The sequence below is a fragment of the Plectropomus leopardus genome, chromosome 1, assembly GCF_008729295.1.
Source record: "Plectropomus leopardus isolate mb chromosome 1, YSFRI_Pleo_2.0, whole genome shotgun sequence".
Taxonomy (NCBI): Eukaryota; Metazoa; Chordata; class Actinopteri; order Perciformes; family Serranidae; genus Plectropomus; species Plectropomus leopardus.
This window is the reverse complement of record NC_056463.1, coordinates 7784857-7800920: the sequence shown is the minus strand read 5'-3', so window position 1 is coordinate 7800920 and position 16064 is coordinate 7784857. Positions and strand designations below refer to the sequence as shown.

At 42.0% G+C, this 16064-nt stretch overlaps 1 protein-coding gene across 8 annotated transcripts in view; it reads left to right on the top strand.

The window, feature by feature from the left end:
• Positions 1-16064, top strand: part of neo1a (neogenin 1a) — a 216606-nt gene that overhangs the window by 173980 nt on the left and 26562 nt on the right. For 7 of the 8 annotated variants that reach the window (XM_042491123.1, XM_042491083.1, XM_042491109.1 and 4 more), the window contains exons 8-13: positions 1708-1942; positions 3935-4089; positions 7791-7939; positions 9830-9968; positions 11016-11065; positions 13946-14090. In XM_042491123.1, coding sequence (XP_042347057.1) covers positions 1708-1942; positions 3935-4089; positions 7791-7939; positions 9830-9968; positions 11016-11065; positions 13946-14090 — 873 coding nt within the window. The remainder of the gene's footprint in view (positions 1-1707; positions 1943-3934; positions 4090-7790; positions 7940-9829; positions 9969-11015; positions 11066-13945; positions 14091-16064) is intronic. The other variant, XM_042491097.1, reaches the window with a different exon arrangement.

Genomic DNA, 16064 nt, shown 5'->3' with positions numbered 1-16064 from the left:
CACCTGAAACTAAGAATAATTTTGTTTTCGTTACCTCAGAATGAACTGTTTATATCTAATCAATCTCTACCACAGAGATTGCCACGCTCCACCGCTGTGTTTCTACAGTAGCCCAGAATGGACAAACCACACACTGATTCTAGACAGGACCATTCAAGTTTCCTTGTCAGCCACCATAGTAAGCAGCTCCTCTGCCAAACAGCATCGGAAAAATGCTGATTTTTAATTTGAAACTGCTTTATTCTGAGTTTGTACTAACTTAAATCACTTGGTTCATTTGCTTTGGAGAGGAAGAGACCTCTGCAGATAATTTGGCTGCCGGCAAAAACCTTATGAAAGTTTGGAACTTAAGTTATCAGAGAAAAAAGGCACTAATTTTTAACATGAAACTGCTTTTCACGGTATTTTTAACTTTTTTACCTGGTTTGTTTGTTTTGGAGAGGAAGAGACCTCTACGGATAATTCGTCTCCTGCTAATCCTCCTGAAAAATGAATCCTCCAAAATCTCACTTTACCTTTAAACTGAAGTTCCTTCAGAGTTTGGTGCAGAAAGTTCATAATAAACAAACTGATCACAGGGTTTGTGTGAGTGAGAACATTTATGAGGACCAAACAGCAGCAAATGCTTCATATCACAAAAGTCATTGAACTCTGGGAATTTGAAATGTAAACAAATATCTAAAAGCCAGGTTAGTGGTTAGTCCACATGCCATGACAGACAAATATGCTAGCGGCCGCTTTGCATTTCAAAACAATTTCTCCAGTAATAATACACCATTTGCACACTACACTACACCGTGCTCCTTCTTCGTATTTCAGCTCTGCCCTCCAGTCATTTTCCCTGACCTGCAAACAAATGGAAATGTCATACAGACTGACATTCTTTCCGTATGGTTTCGTTTCGCCCACTTGCCAGGCAAATGGAAAGCAGATCTCGCTGAGTCTGACCACAGATTGTTCCTCCAAAAAAGAAAAAGAAAAAAAGGAAACCACCAAATGAAATCACAAACATCTCTGTGGCTGAGCTGTGGAATGTGACGGCAAACGTGTTCAAAAAACATCATCTGGTGTACTTGAGAGAATCTAGAGCTTTTTAGGGGTTGGGTTACTTTTGCTGTGTTTGAAATACAACTGGTTAATTCCCTGAACTCAAAGACGGGCTTCTTGTGTGCATTTGAGAGGCTCTTAGGTGGCTTTGTCCTGGTCAAAACAAAGTCCACCTCCGTTTGACAGTTTTAATTAATGAATAAAAATTGCCAAAAGGAATGCAAACCAATCATTTTTCATCTCAAATGATTGGCAAGAAGGCCGTCTATGAAAACTACATGTCTGACGCAATGTTCTGCTCCCACTACCCTTACATTAGAGAGCTGTGTGTAGATCTGCATGTGTAGTCCCCCTTGTATTGTGCTTTTATTTGTCAACTTTGTGAGTGTAGTAGAAGTGTTTTATTTATGTGGTTCCTTGTCACGCCAAAAGTCTTTTTTTGTTACGTTGTTGTTATTTTGTTTTTCTTCTTTTTTTGTTTCCTTCCTTTCTTCCGTTTCACTGTCATTTCCATTTCAACTCCTCTCCTTGACCTGTTCCTTTCGGTCGCCTTTCTTCCCCTCCTCCGCTGCCACTGTCTCCCACCAACCCTCCCCGTCCTCCCTGCACCCACCCCTCCCTCCTCCTCCTCCTCCTCCTCCTCCTCCTCCCAACCCGAAGATGTAGCCCTGCCCTCTTTCCCTCCCCCCTCACTGACTCCTAACACTACTGACCATGTAACGCCAGGCTCTGGAGGTGTAGCCAGTCCAGCAGGACCCACCCCCTCTGCCCCACGAGACGTCGTGGCTTCGCTGGTTTCCACCCGCTTCATCAAGCTGACCTGGCGCCCGCCGGCTGAACCCCATGGAGACGAATTAACCTACTCTGTTTTCTACAGCCAGGAGGGCACTAGCAGGTACTGCACATAGAAAATGTAGTACTGCCAGGAGGGTACTAATACACATATTACTGCAGGATTCAGCAGGGTACTAATATACATACATTCCTGCACAGAAGTCTCAGACCAGTCTGAAAATACCTAATTAAAGCAGTTAAAGCACTTAGCATAGCAGTAAGTGTTAATTAATTAAAAACAAACATCCTCCCTCAAAGGATTACCTTTTAACATCCAAGTATAAACAAAACAATTCAGTTCTAACTCTTGTTTTAAGTGGCTCTGTGATGATTTTTCCCTCGGCTTCATGTGTAGGGGATTTACTGTGTACAACTTAGGAGGAAATTTAAGAAGCTCATAGGATTTTCCACAGTTTCTCTTGAGGCGTTTTGGCTACTTTTTATGTTTTTCTCTGTAAAATAGCTGTAAGTCATTTTCAGAAGTGGCTACAGACATAAAAAGTGTTTTACTACGTGCTAGAGCTCAAGATGCAAATGCATACATTGCTGTGTGTGCAAATCCATGGAGCATACAAATACTGTTTACACTAACCAATCTAGTTTTACATGTACTGTTGGCCTGGAACTAACTATACTGTTTCTACTGTAGACATGAGTGCTAAAATGCTCATTCTTAGTCAATTACTTGATTAATTGATTAGTTAATGGACAGTTAAAGTGTCATTTGAGTCATTTTTACAGTTTCCAGCTTCCCCAGTATGAGAATTTGCTGCTTTTTCATTTCAGTTGCCAGACAAAAAGGTTTGCATTATACGTTTTTGCAAATCACAAATACGTTACATATGTATCATATCAACATTTCAAATAGTGGAAGGGATGGTGGATGGTGTGTCATTAGGGAGACACTTGCCAAGCTCTAAAGACCACCATTTCAAAACCAACAATCCCAGTTATTTTTGGCGACCATTGCAGCTTTTTGACTGGTTTTTGTGGCACTAAATCTGGGTGGTTTTTACCGACACTTAGCAGTGTTTTCCAGCAGCATTTGTGGCACTGAACTTGGGTGTTTTATTCTGAAACCTGGGTGTATTTAATGGCACATTTCCGCATTTCCTATCATTTATGGTAGCGAACCTGTTTTCAGTGTCACACCACAGCATTTCCTAACAGCTTTTATGTTTCCAGACCTGGGTGGGTTTTTTTTACCAAAACTTGGGGGTTTTAGTTGCACATTTTGGTGTTTCCCAGCAGCATTTGTGGAACTGAAGCCAAGTGTTTTTTTTGTTTTTTTTTACCAAAACCTGGGTGTTTTTAGTGGCACATTGCTGCGTTTCCCAGTGGTGTTTACGGAGCTCAACCTGAGTATTTTTTTACATAGCCATCTCTGCTTTTCCTGCAGCTTTTGTGCAACCAAGCGTGGGTGTTTTAAGCCAAAACATGATTTTGTTTTCCTTACCATAACCAATTGATTTCTGTACCTAAACTTAACTACACCGTCACATCAGTGTTGACACTGTATAAATGTAATGTATCCATGGTTTGCAAAAACGCAAATATTATTTTCTGGTGATTGGGTTTTGCTGTTGTCAGGTTTATATCAGTGTTGATTAAATGTCTGTGGTTTAATTCTCTGACAAATCCAGAAAGATGTCACCCTGAGCTTTGTTTTATTTTATTTTATGACATTTTATAGACTAAATAATTCATCTGCTAATTGAAAAATTAATTGGAAATTCTGGGGAAAAAACCCACCCTCAGCATAAGGCAGCAAATACGCACTGATATGTCTTCAATCAAGATGTCACAAGTACTATAAAATACACAATTACATATTACTAAACTGTGTACTAGGCAATAAAAATGCAATCAATTAATGAATTCCTCATTTTATTAGTACCTAATACTTTCTGTAGTGCATTAAACCTTTCAAGTATGTTCTCACACTTACAATGTAATATTTATTTGTAATTAAAAGATATTAGAGTTATTAAATGTTCTGCTGCTGTTTGTGTGTGTGTGTGTGTGTGTGTGTGTGTGTGTGCGGCCACATCAGGGAGCGAGTGGTGAATACCAGCCGTCCCGGTGAGATGCAGGTCACCATCCAGAACCTCATGCCAGACACCAAATATCGCTTCAGGGTTGTGGCCCACAACAGCAACGGGCAGGGAGAGAGCTCTGCAGCGCTCAAGGTGGCCACCCAGGCTGAAGGTAAAGACACACAAACACACATAAACATTCATTTCTATGTGCTCAGTAAACAGGACGCATAAACATAAAGGCAAACTCCAGCCAGTTTGTTGGAAACATGTTCACACTGGCACTCTGAAGCAAACAGGATGCACTCAAAAAGAGCGTGCAAATGTGCAAATAAACATTCACACAAACAAATATTCACTCACATACAGCATACGCTCACTTCAAACAGAGACACCACACAAACACACACACAGAGGAGGCTGTTTGGTGCTGCGCGTTATGGCAGACCACCCAACAGCAGACCAGAGAAATGTGGCATTTTCTTCTTATAAGCCGCTTCTTGTTTATGCACCACCATTTACTATAATCCCTCTGTGTGTGTTGCTTTAAACCATGCCTACCTGTGTAAGGAATGAAATTAGTGTTCCATTTTTTTTGTAAAACATTTCCTTCATCCAGTCTGTGCAGAGATCCTGCTTTTAAGTGGAGACGCAGACGAAATATTGAGGGTAGAGAGGGGACAAAGTGTTTCTCCTCTTCTTTTCTCTTTGTTTTTGGGTGTGTACGCCTCCCCATGGCTGCTGCTTCAAGTCACCCAGTTTCACCCACATTTGAAAGTGCTGTGGCGGGGATTTCCCTGCCCGCTGTCAGGGAGGACGTCCCCACCTCCCGATTCAGCTACAGCTCAGTCACTGTCACTTTGTAGGTCAGCCGCTGTTCCTTTACCTGTGTCCTTGGTTGGAGGGCAAACGGATCAACACTCATACACACAAACTTCACTTTAATGCCTGCCAGCAGGCGTCTAGCCACCCGTGGGGATAGCAGTGTGGGCGGCCTGTACCTGTGCAGTATATCTCTGTCGTGCATGTGCACTTTTAATATAAGAACATGCTCCAAATGGGAGCTTAAATTTTGGACCTGCGTCTGAGTACTCGGCGTGTGTGCACAAGGCTGCACTGTGTCACCTCTCTGCAGAGACTGGGTTGATACACCTGCACACGCACACTCAAAGCCAGGCCTCTGATATCCGTGCACAAATTGAGCTTTTCTGTTGTGTCAGAGACACCTGCAGCTTAAGCCTACAAGATATATACGGCGCAGACGTACATCTGTGCCTGACAGCCAGCACTTTAACCTCTCAGTCATTGTTTCCAGCTGCGACAACATTGCGACGGCTGTTATTGTTTTCACCTTATAAGTCTGTGTCTTGTTATCACGGCAAAAGTCTGGGAGACACCTATTGTAGTGGGAACTACCACACAAGCTGTTTTTAAGTATTCTGCCTGGTGTTTACAGTGTTTCCCCTCTATGCATTTAGCACCCCTGCAATATAAACATCCTCCCACATGCAATTAACTTTCAATCTCTAGGCCCACTTCAAGCAGCCAGTCGGGGACGAGCAAGGATTATAAATTGAACACCCTTAACAAGGGTGCTCCGATCGATCAGCCACCAATCGTCAGATAATCATTCTAAATAGTTTAAACAGCCCCGCCAGGATTTTGCAGGCTGTTTTTATGATATTTCCAGCGTGAAATGCCTGATTTCATGGCAGCTTCTCTTAAAAAAATCTAACAAAATTTTAAAGTCTTTTTATCTCCCCTGACAAGAATTTCTTTCTTTTCACAGTTACATATGATGCACATCCTGATATGATGCATATTCAGAGCCAGTTCTGGTGTAAAGTAAAACAAATATTAAAAAAAATAAATCTTTGTTATATACGTCAGAGCCAGTAAGGGGGGTTTACAGTGCAACAGTGGTCCATGAGGGGGGGCACATCGGGGCAACGAGGGGCTGAGACAATCGAAATGCTGCAGGCACTATACTGAAAAGAGATTTTAACCTGTTGTAAAAAGTCAAATTTGCAGTGAAGTCGTACATGACACTAAAAATAGCTTCCCTGACCTGTTGGTCCTGAAAAAGTGTCGCTGGATTTACAGGGTGGAAAAGGGGAGACCGAGGGAAATTGTAATGGTTTTTGGTTTTGGTGTCACTGATCACAAACCTCTCAAACTATGTGGATAAAGAACCAAAAAGAACTAGCTTACCTTAACGTGGTGGAGTGGTCTCTTGAAGCGGTCACAGGCACTTTTGTATCGGAGAGGAAAAGAAGTGGGAAAGACTAGAAAGCTCTGACGAAGGGAGCTGTGCCGAATCACTTTTTTTTCTACCTTTTTGGTCTTTCCGATTTCTTTTTCTCTCTGATACAAGAGTGCCTGTGGTCGCATCAAAAGACCTCTCCACCACGTTTAGGTAAGCTGGTTCTTTTTGGCTCTGTTTTTTAATTAAAGCTACAGCAGAGCATCTTGTTGTACCACAACTCACACTGAGCATGCCAGTCAATTTTGTAAAACTATGTGTCTAAGGCCCGCGTAGCATCAGTGGATGTACTTAAATATCTTCCAGTGACACGAAATAGAACTGAAAAAAAAATCCTAGCAGAAATACTTGTTTATGTGTCTGTCTGTGGGATTTTTGTCAGTGTGATTACGTCGCAATAATACAACATGTAGTCATGACACTTAGCAGCTTTTTAGTTAAGCTCACATTAAAGGTAGAGTTTGAATATCGGCGCAGTGTCAGGAGGGAGGCCAAAGGTAGGGGGGGGTGGGAAATAGGAAAGGTTCACACACCACCACCACCATCACTTCACATTACACCACTGACCCACATTTGTGGAGTGGAGTGATCGCGTTGCAACATGGTCTCCAGTTTTATTTTAAATCAAGTTTGTCACAATACAGACACAACTAGAAATGTCACAGTCCATATACTTACTGACATATTCTGTATACAGCGCAGTCACAACGTGTTAGTGTAGCAGAGATACATGCGGTGTTACGTTAGCTCTGTCCTCCAGCACTGTGAATGTGAAATGAATTATTTACTTCGAGGTTAAAGTGCTGACTGTCAGCTTTAATTTAAGTGTGTTTACATTAGTTTTAGATGAACAGTGTTGAAATACTAGCCTTGTTTATCCACGGCCCCATGCTCTCAGTGGATGTAAAATAATCAGACAAGTTCTCATAAACTTATATGAATATATGACGTTTATGTTCTCATTTGTTTTTGTAAGATGTCAGATATTAAAGTTCAAGATCTTCACTGCACAATTAAAACAGCCAAATTTAAAGGCAAAGTTCTTATATCTGTTATGTAAAGTTTCATCTAATATATAATACGACATTGCTAAATATTCAAGGTTTACATTTCTGACCTTTTCAATGTCCCTTTCAAAAAGTAGAACCGATACATGTCACAAATCTTTCTGTGTAATCCTGCACTCTATCTTGAATAATCAGACGCAATAAGATAAACTGATGACCGCACTGAATCTAAGCTGAAGGCAGATGTTGGTGGAATGCAAGAAGCACATTGATGTTTTTGTTGAAGCTCACATGCAGTTTGTTTGTCGTGGGAATAACATGCGAATCAACGTGGCTGGCAGCCCAGTCGAGAGGGGACAGATTGGTCTGCACGGAGCTGCAGCGGACTGAGCCGTCTCGTGGTCTCAGCTCTTCCTAACGCAGGGAAAATGTGGCTTTAATGTAGCCAAGAATTGTGTTTTTGGCAGCGATCACTGGACATTGCCAAATTGAGTTCCTGTCCTCAAGATGTAACAAAAAGCAACATAACTTGGAGAGGGCTCAAGATTAAACAAAGGGAAAATTGTCAGGTTTGATGGTTTTCTAATTTCATCTTTCTTTCAGTCCAAGTGCCCGGCCCTGCTCCTAACCTGCAGGCGGTGTCCAACACGCCAACCTCCGTGTCTCTCAGCTGGGACAAACCGCTCACTGGCAACGGAGAGATGCTCACCTACAAGTTGTACTACATAGACAAAAGCTTTGGCACCGAACAGGTAGGACGTGGTCTTCATTCACTCAGCTGTTAATTAAGATAGCAGAATGGTTTTCAAATTTCTAAAACATGGTGACAAATTTTGATGACTTAATGAATGAAAGAGTAAGGTTTTCTTTTTTAATGACAAATCACGCTCCACAGTGCTTCACACTGAACTGATTAAAAAATAAAAAATAATGAAAAGGCTTGATTTAAAAAGACACAAAGATGGATGAAAATTAAAATAAATGAATAAGTCAAGTGAAATATGGATGTGCTTTCAGATTAATGGTTCTGTATGCAACATTCGGAGTACTAATATAGCAACAGATAACTATTTGGGGATTTCTGTTAAGTAGTCAATGATACATTGGCAGTTATGGTTGCTTAGAAATGTCAGGCGCCACCTGCTTCTGCGCCCTTGAAAGTTGCCACAGAGCAGACACAAGAGTAGCACCCAGAGCCTGACCTCATGTTTCCAGGCAATAAAACACACGCTGTGTGTCGCGGCCCTTACAGTGTTTTCTTGTGTGTTTTTCCATCACTTTATTGACGACACATTATTAAGATTTAAACAGAAACATGCGGTTCATATCTTTGTGTCACTGCTCACACTTGTAAGACCTTGTAAGAGGAGAAGTGCTGTATGCAGCTGACGCTTGCTTTTGCAGGGTACATTAGATAAAAAGAATATGACTGCACAGCCTAATGTAAATTGTGATGAGGTAAGGAGTTCCTAATCATCCGCCAAAAGACTCTTTGTATTGCTTTTTGGCCACAGTCTTTATTATGCACCTCACACTGAAACTCGTATTGTGCAGAGAGAAAGCAGATATGATTCACCCAGTGGTTCTCTGTAGGTCTAACTCCGTCACCAGAGTGGAATTTAGCTGGTTAGATATTGAGTCAGCCCCAGCAGTAGCAGTGTGCAAGCCAGTGAGGCATTAAAAAGCCTTTAATATGATAATGGATGAAACGTCAGCCAGCGTACTGAGTAATGATGCCTCAGCTCCCCAGAGAAGAGAGCCAGAGATGAGGTGAAAAAGGCAAGAGAAGTAGAGAGGGATGGAGGGAAAGAAGGAGGTGAAGGAAAGGGATGGAGCAGAGATGAAGTTAGAAAGATGCAGTGCTCAAAGGACATGAAATATTAAAGGACAGAGGGAAGTCAGGGACAACCTATGTATGATGCATCAAAGGGTGATGTGGTCACAGGAGATCATCTGCCCCCGAGTTCAAAGGTTGCGATCGGGTCGCTCTGAAAGCAAGATTAGATTTCCACAAAGTCTCTGCTTTTTACTCGAAAAATGTCACAAGCGGAGCGCTGAATGCAAATCGTCTTGAGGTAATTGGGCATGTGCCAGCGCGCCCAATTTGTACAGCAAAAAGTCGTGATCACAGACGGCATAATTTGTTTCTCAGCGGAAGATGACATTTTTACACAGAATTACAAACAGAAATGTTAGTGTGATGAAATGATGAAAGCAGGCATCACATTTTGCAGCTTTGCAATATTTGAGATTGCTCGGGTTGTAAATCTATTTGAACTGTCTCATTTACAACATGTTTGTGCCAGTATCAAACTCGAAATGGTAAAATTACAAAATTCTGAATTAATCAACATGCTGTCAGCGGTGAAGTACTCAAATACATGTATGATTTGCCTTTATTTTTGCAGATAATCTTTGAACGAATAAAACATTTTTCCTTTTTCACATTAACTTTACATGCTTTGTTCAATTTACATCTTGTCTTTACATAAAATATTGGATTTCCAGTGAGCACATTCACTTAAGATATTTTGTTTTATATCTGAGAATATTTAAATATCCAAGTTGAAGAATTTGGTATTCGTATACTCAAACGACTGTTTTAGATTTTAAAGTAATGTTCTCTTCTCCTTCTCCTGCAGGACGTTGACGCTGACAGTCAGTCGTACACCATGACAGGACTGAAGAAGAACACAGAGTACAGTTTCCGTGTGGTGGCCAACAACAAGCACGGTCCAGGTGTCTCCACTGACGACGTCGTGGTTCGCACTCTGTCTGATGGTCAGTTGTTTGGTGAAGGGAGAATTTACGGCTTTTATTTTATGACATCCCCTCATTCATTTTATCACCACTGTGTGTGTGTGTAAAATGTTATGGATGTGTGGAAAATAGTTAATATACATCAAGAAAGGCACATTTTCACAGTCTAACTGTTACTTTGCAGTAGATTAGAGCTGTTAATAAATGATTATTTTAGTGATTAGCATTAACCTGCTAGCAGTGCTTGCGTAGTTAACAGCGCGTAAAGGGTTTTGCGGCTCAAATATAATGCATAGCATCCACCCCCAATTTCTCCCCCCAGGTAGCCTCGGTGAGTAAACTGCTTTATTTTGAGCTGCAAAACCATTTTAGCATTGTTAATTATATTAGCACCACTTACCGTTTTGACACTGTTAATGGTGCTAACAGAGTTAACAGTAGAGGAGCAGTAATGGAGCTGCTTACTCACTCCAGCAACCTGCAGGGGAGGCTGGAGGGTGAGCAACATACTTCCACAGCAGTGCTGTTGGATTGGGACGGCGTTACAGGCTGTAATCGCAGCAGGATGAGCAGGAACACCAGCTAATGTTTGCTCCCAGCAGACCCTGGTGGTGCGCAGTGCAGTAAACTTTTATTTATTTTCTTATTTATGATTTTACTTTTACAGGGACAGTGCACATTTATAATGATTAAAATGACAAGTACATATAAACAAATTCAGTGTGACAGTGATAGAGGGTAAGGCACAATTAGAGGATTACAAAAAAAGACAAGAAAGGGATCCGTATAACAAAGCTGCAGTATCAGTATCAATGATGGTTATTTTTTGTATAATTCTGTATGTCTTACTCGTTTGTGCTTTAACTGTGGAAATGATTTGTCTCCTTGAGGACGTATAATAAACTCTATAAAATAAAATCGATCTATTTATGCTTGAAAAATCACTTAGATAATAGCTTACATTTACATTTCAATCAACTCATTTATTTATTAATTTATCAGCTCTTCAAGTCTAATGTTTGTGTTTTGCTGTGCGCTTCACTAAAAAATCTTTCTTTTGTTTCACAGTACCAAGTGCTCCTCCTCAGAACCTCACCCTGGAGGTCCAGAACTCAAAGGTAAGAGTTAGTTGCCTTGACTGAACAGGAAGCCACAGTTTGAAGGACCTCCAACTGATCTTGATTTTTCGGTTGTTTTTATTGAGGGCTTAAAAGCTTTTACAGTTGTTGCTCACGCTCCCTCAGATGCAACACACAAATGAGAAATGCACCGAAACTGCCCGCAGCTCAGCTGTATGGTCTGCAGTGTATGTAGCCGCTTCACCAAATCCACAAGCACTCACTCACTTACACACACAAACACTTGAGCAAATACGGTACATAGCCTGGGGGCCAGAACACCGTTGTTTCTCTGTGTGATTAGCTGCGTCAGAGGCCTGTAGCCCCAGCTGGTTAAGAGGGTGTGTGAACCCTCATCGATCCTCTCATCGGCAGGAGACTCGCCTGTCAGAAGGTTTTATCCTCTGTATCACTCTCCATCCATACAGTGTCTGGCAAAGAAGCCTGCGGCTCAAATCTGAATGGATACGGAACAATATGAGCCTGGGAGATGCAGGCACACTGAAAACAAGACTAGGGGTGTTAACGGGGATAGTTCAGATATTTTTTTCACCTAAACATCCATGTTAACGGGGGTAATTTGGCTGGAAAGTGAACATTTTGGCAGGTGTCTTAAAGGGATAGTTCGGGGGGGGGTGCATATATAGGTATCGGCATCTGTTATCAGCCAAATGTGTTGTTATTTGACAGCATATCGGATGTCAGAGAAAAAAAATTCCAATATTGTGCATTGCTACTGACCATGGTTAAGTACCACATAAAATACCACTTCATAAAATTGGAACTATCCTTTTAAGACGGCAGTCAAAATCTTTGCTTTACAGCCAAATCAGCTCAGTAAAATATATATCGAGGTGTAATTTGATCTATAAGTTGCCATATCAGTGCTGATCAGGATGCTGTGTGCAAAGCCACCCTGCTAACAGCCGTTTCACCCTGTTGGTTAGCATGTTTTCTAGGAGACGGGATGAATAGAAAACAGATTTAAGTGTTTGAAAGTCAGATTTCTTTTATCTAGATTGAATTTCCCAGCGATAACTGCATCAAATCTCTCACAGCCCAAGCTGACAACTCCAGGTGTCTCACACTCGTTTTAAGTATCATTGTTTAATCAGATTTATTACAGTTAAACATACTGTAGTTCTTGCGTGACGCTCGTGATTAGATAAGCGTGCTGAGGTGGCTGCAGGCTTCACAACAGACTCCTGATTAAAACAGGAAAGCGGCCTGAGCTGTCTGTCTCTTTAGCCATTTGATCTTCAAACAGAGAGCTGTAGGCCTGTTTATTGTATATTTCCACCCGAGTGACGGATTAAATTTGATAAAAGATGTTTCTCGCTCGTGACATGTGAGACAGCGAGTGCAAACAGAGCGGGCGGCAAAGAGAAGAAGATACGGGAAAACCTTGGGGTGCATGCATCGACTACAAAAGCAGCAGCCGGCGCTTTTAGCCCTTTGCTGGTCGATGCAGAACCCGAGTGAGAGAGAACTGTCAAAGCAAACTAGGGAGAAAAAAAACTGGTAGACAATCCTATCACACACTCCCAGCTTGAGTGAGAACTGGCCACCCATGCTGAGGGATACTCAGCTGAGATTTGTGGAGAGAAAACGCTCTCATGCTAATGTTAAGAGTAAAATGAAGAGGAGGCGCTCTGCGGAGACAACAGGAATTGTAGCCGAATTGTTTTTTGAATGGATAGTGTACATCCAGCTGTCCCTCTCCAATTAGAACCAAAAAACCCATTTAAAGCTGTGAAACAAACATCTGGCATCCTTTATTCCTAAGCATTATTGAAATTAGTCATCTCATTTCTGCTTCTTTGTTGTCATTGTGTTTAATTCTGAATGTAAACAGTCATTAAGTCAATAATTCTGCTACAAGTATAAAGATACAAAGCATTTATGCAATTAGCAGTTTGAAACGCCCAGCCAAATGGAACTGGGAGGCAAAAAAACGAATTACTATGCATTTCATATTCAGTCTTCTCTTTGGGCTTTGTCACGCAGAACTGCACATCTTTTACCTGCGAGGAAACCTGAAAATCATGTTTTCGTGATCTTATTTTTTTCCCGGTGATTTTTCCAAAAGTCAATTAAACAGGTTTTCATGATTAGGGAGAAAAGACGGGAGAAAAGCAGCACGCACAACGAGCTGGGTCTGATAGTGTAATAAGAAAAATGGAATAATTGAACACATTTAACACAAATTTAATTTGCGCAATTCCCTTGACTTGGCTGGGGAGGAATGTGTGTGTGTTTGTGTGTGCGTGTGTGTGTGTGTGCGTGTGTGTGTGTGTGTGTGCCCTCTACATGTATTCAGGCCTTTGTGCGTCAGTTTGACAGTGGGGAAGCGTTAATTAACTCCTCTCCCACGCTGGGCTACCCCCCACCTATCTCTTTAAACACACACGAAAACTCAGATGCATAAATCCCACAACAGTGCGGCGCGTGCCCCGCCAGCAAAAGTCCCGCATTCATCTCCCCGCCTCAGAGTCTCCGCAGGGTTAACCTGACCACATGCACACCCCAATCATCGGGACACCTCCTTCTATTATTCATGTGTTTATTTCTTCCTAATGCTTCAATCTGCACTGCGTCACCCGTGCTCAGAGGGGTGTTTGTTTTTGCGAGGCCCTCCCATTTGCACCACTGTCAGGAGGAGAAGGGAGGGGCGGGTGAGGCAGTGTTCCTGGCCGACAGTACAGTAAACCCGCAGAGTTACGCTAACACATACGCCTGTGCCAAACTGTGTGGGAAGGTGTGATTCTACCTGCCAAGCCGTGAGGTCACCTTTACAGCTGCAGGCCCAAAAGCAGATGGTCCCACATGTGCTAAGCGTAGGTTTTTGTTTCAACCACATTCGTTTTTCTCCTTCCTCAGAGCATCATGCTTCGGTGGCAGCCTCCACCTCTCAGCGGACAGAATGGGGAGATCACTGGCTACAAAATCAGATACCGGAAAGGATCCAGGAGGAGTGAGGCAGCCGAGACCACCGGAGGCACCCAGCTTAACAAGCTCATCGACGGTAATGGACGCTGAAGTTTTTGTCTTCTGTTGCAGTTTCTCTGAGAGACCGCCAAGTGATCTCCTTCAGGGGGTGTGAATGTGGTGCATTTATTACCGTATGTGTCGGTGGAGAGGAGCTAAAGACCCAGTTCAGACCAAGCACTTTACATTCAGTTACATCCAGTAGGGAGATACTGATTCCAGTGTGTTAAATCCGGTTCTGGTACACAACGGTACCTTTTTTCTGCACTTTAATTCAGTTCAATCCCATTTTAACTATAAAGCCCATCATCACAAATCACAAAACACTTTAACAAGGATAAAAAAAAATGTTTGAAACATCAGGTAGAGCGACTGAGGAGGGATCCCTTTTCCAGGATGGACAGACATGCAATGGCTGTCGTAGAGAACAATAAAATTACAGTAGATCACTTTACTTTCCCTGTAATAACAACAATTGAATATTTGAACAAGCTGCAGGGAAGACTAAAAGGCAACTCTGCTCTTGTACTCTTTTCTAATCACACATCGAGCTAATCTTCTGTGACCGTCTGTCCGTCTGCTTGTGTGATTGAATGCAATTGTGTCTGCTTGAGTAATAGTGATGTTAGGCTTTTACTAAACTTACATAGAATATACCAGACTTCAAAATTGTCACAGCAGATTGGCTTAGCACTGATAGTTTTGGCTCAATGGGAAGCTATTGAAGTCATCCCCCAGCTTTGGGGTGCATCTGCCTCTTGTCCGTTGCCACCTTTGGATTTACTGACTTAATTGGTTGGTATCCTTCAACGTACGGAGTTCGGTACCTCACCCTAACATCCAGTTTGAGCAGCGATAGAAAGCAGTTCAGACCTGGCACTAATCTCACTTTGCTCCTCATATTTTATCTGTGTTCACACTTGTGTTCACAGCTGTCCACTTTGATCACTGAGAGTGTGTTATGATGCTAAGTGTGAAGAGTTTCATTGAAATTGTGATAGCACTGCGAGCGATCGGTGTCCTTGACTCAAAAACAGCTTTTCTCCTGCACTTTTATATTAAAAACCATAGACTGTCTCCAGGTCTTGTGTGATACATTGCGACGTGATCGCTGAACATGATTTTGAAATGGTGGATCCATAAAAAAAACCCTCTTGTTTTTTGTTCATAGGGACTACCAAATCCCCATGTTCCCTTTTGATGCTTTATATAGGTCCTACATCAAAAAGTTTATGCTATCAGTCTCCGTTTCATCTCCGCTGTATGTGTCTCAGATACTGTCAGCTAACTGACACGCTACAATATTTACAATCTAGATCTTGAGATGTGTCTGATATGTTGTTTGCAGTCAGTCTGGACTGTTTATTAAGTCAACATCTGCATTTCATCTGAATACTTTGAGACGCAGTTACACATCTTACCGTATCCCAACGTTACCCGCTGCTTCCACCAAAATATGCACAATATCACCAGAGAGACACAGCAATGGTGATTAATATTAGATGTTGTCTCAGCAACTTTCAAGTGGCCCGGCCTCACGCTGCGTGCTGCATCAAAGAGAATATACACTTAAAAGTTGATTTTTGAGAACATTCTGGGGGGTGAAACAGAGGGGTGTTTGTTGGTTCAAAAGCGTTTAGAAGGAGATGTTGTAGCCTCGGAGGCACGGATAGTTAGGCAGTCTTCAGAAGCTACCCCCAAGGGCGGCCCAGAATAGTGGGTACACAGAGAAAAGACTACAGGATTAGCATGTAGCGTGCAAATGGGACAATATGACGATGATGAAAAATTTTACAGCAAATTAATACAGCAACACATCATTTGTCAGCGGGCGTTCCCCTCTTTTGTGAATACCAAAGCCGGCACCCAGCAGTGAAACGGCTCCTTCTGAAGGAGACATAGCTCTAAAATATGAACGAAAATCCTCCTCCTAAAGTTTTTTTTAACTCTTTTTAGCTCCTTAGTTTTATATCTATTTGTGCCAGCTGCTATTACACAGTTTCTTTTTAAC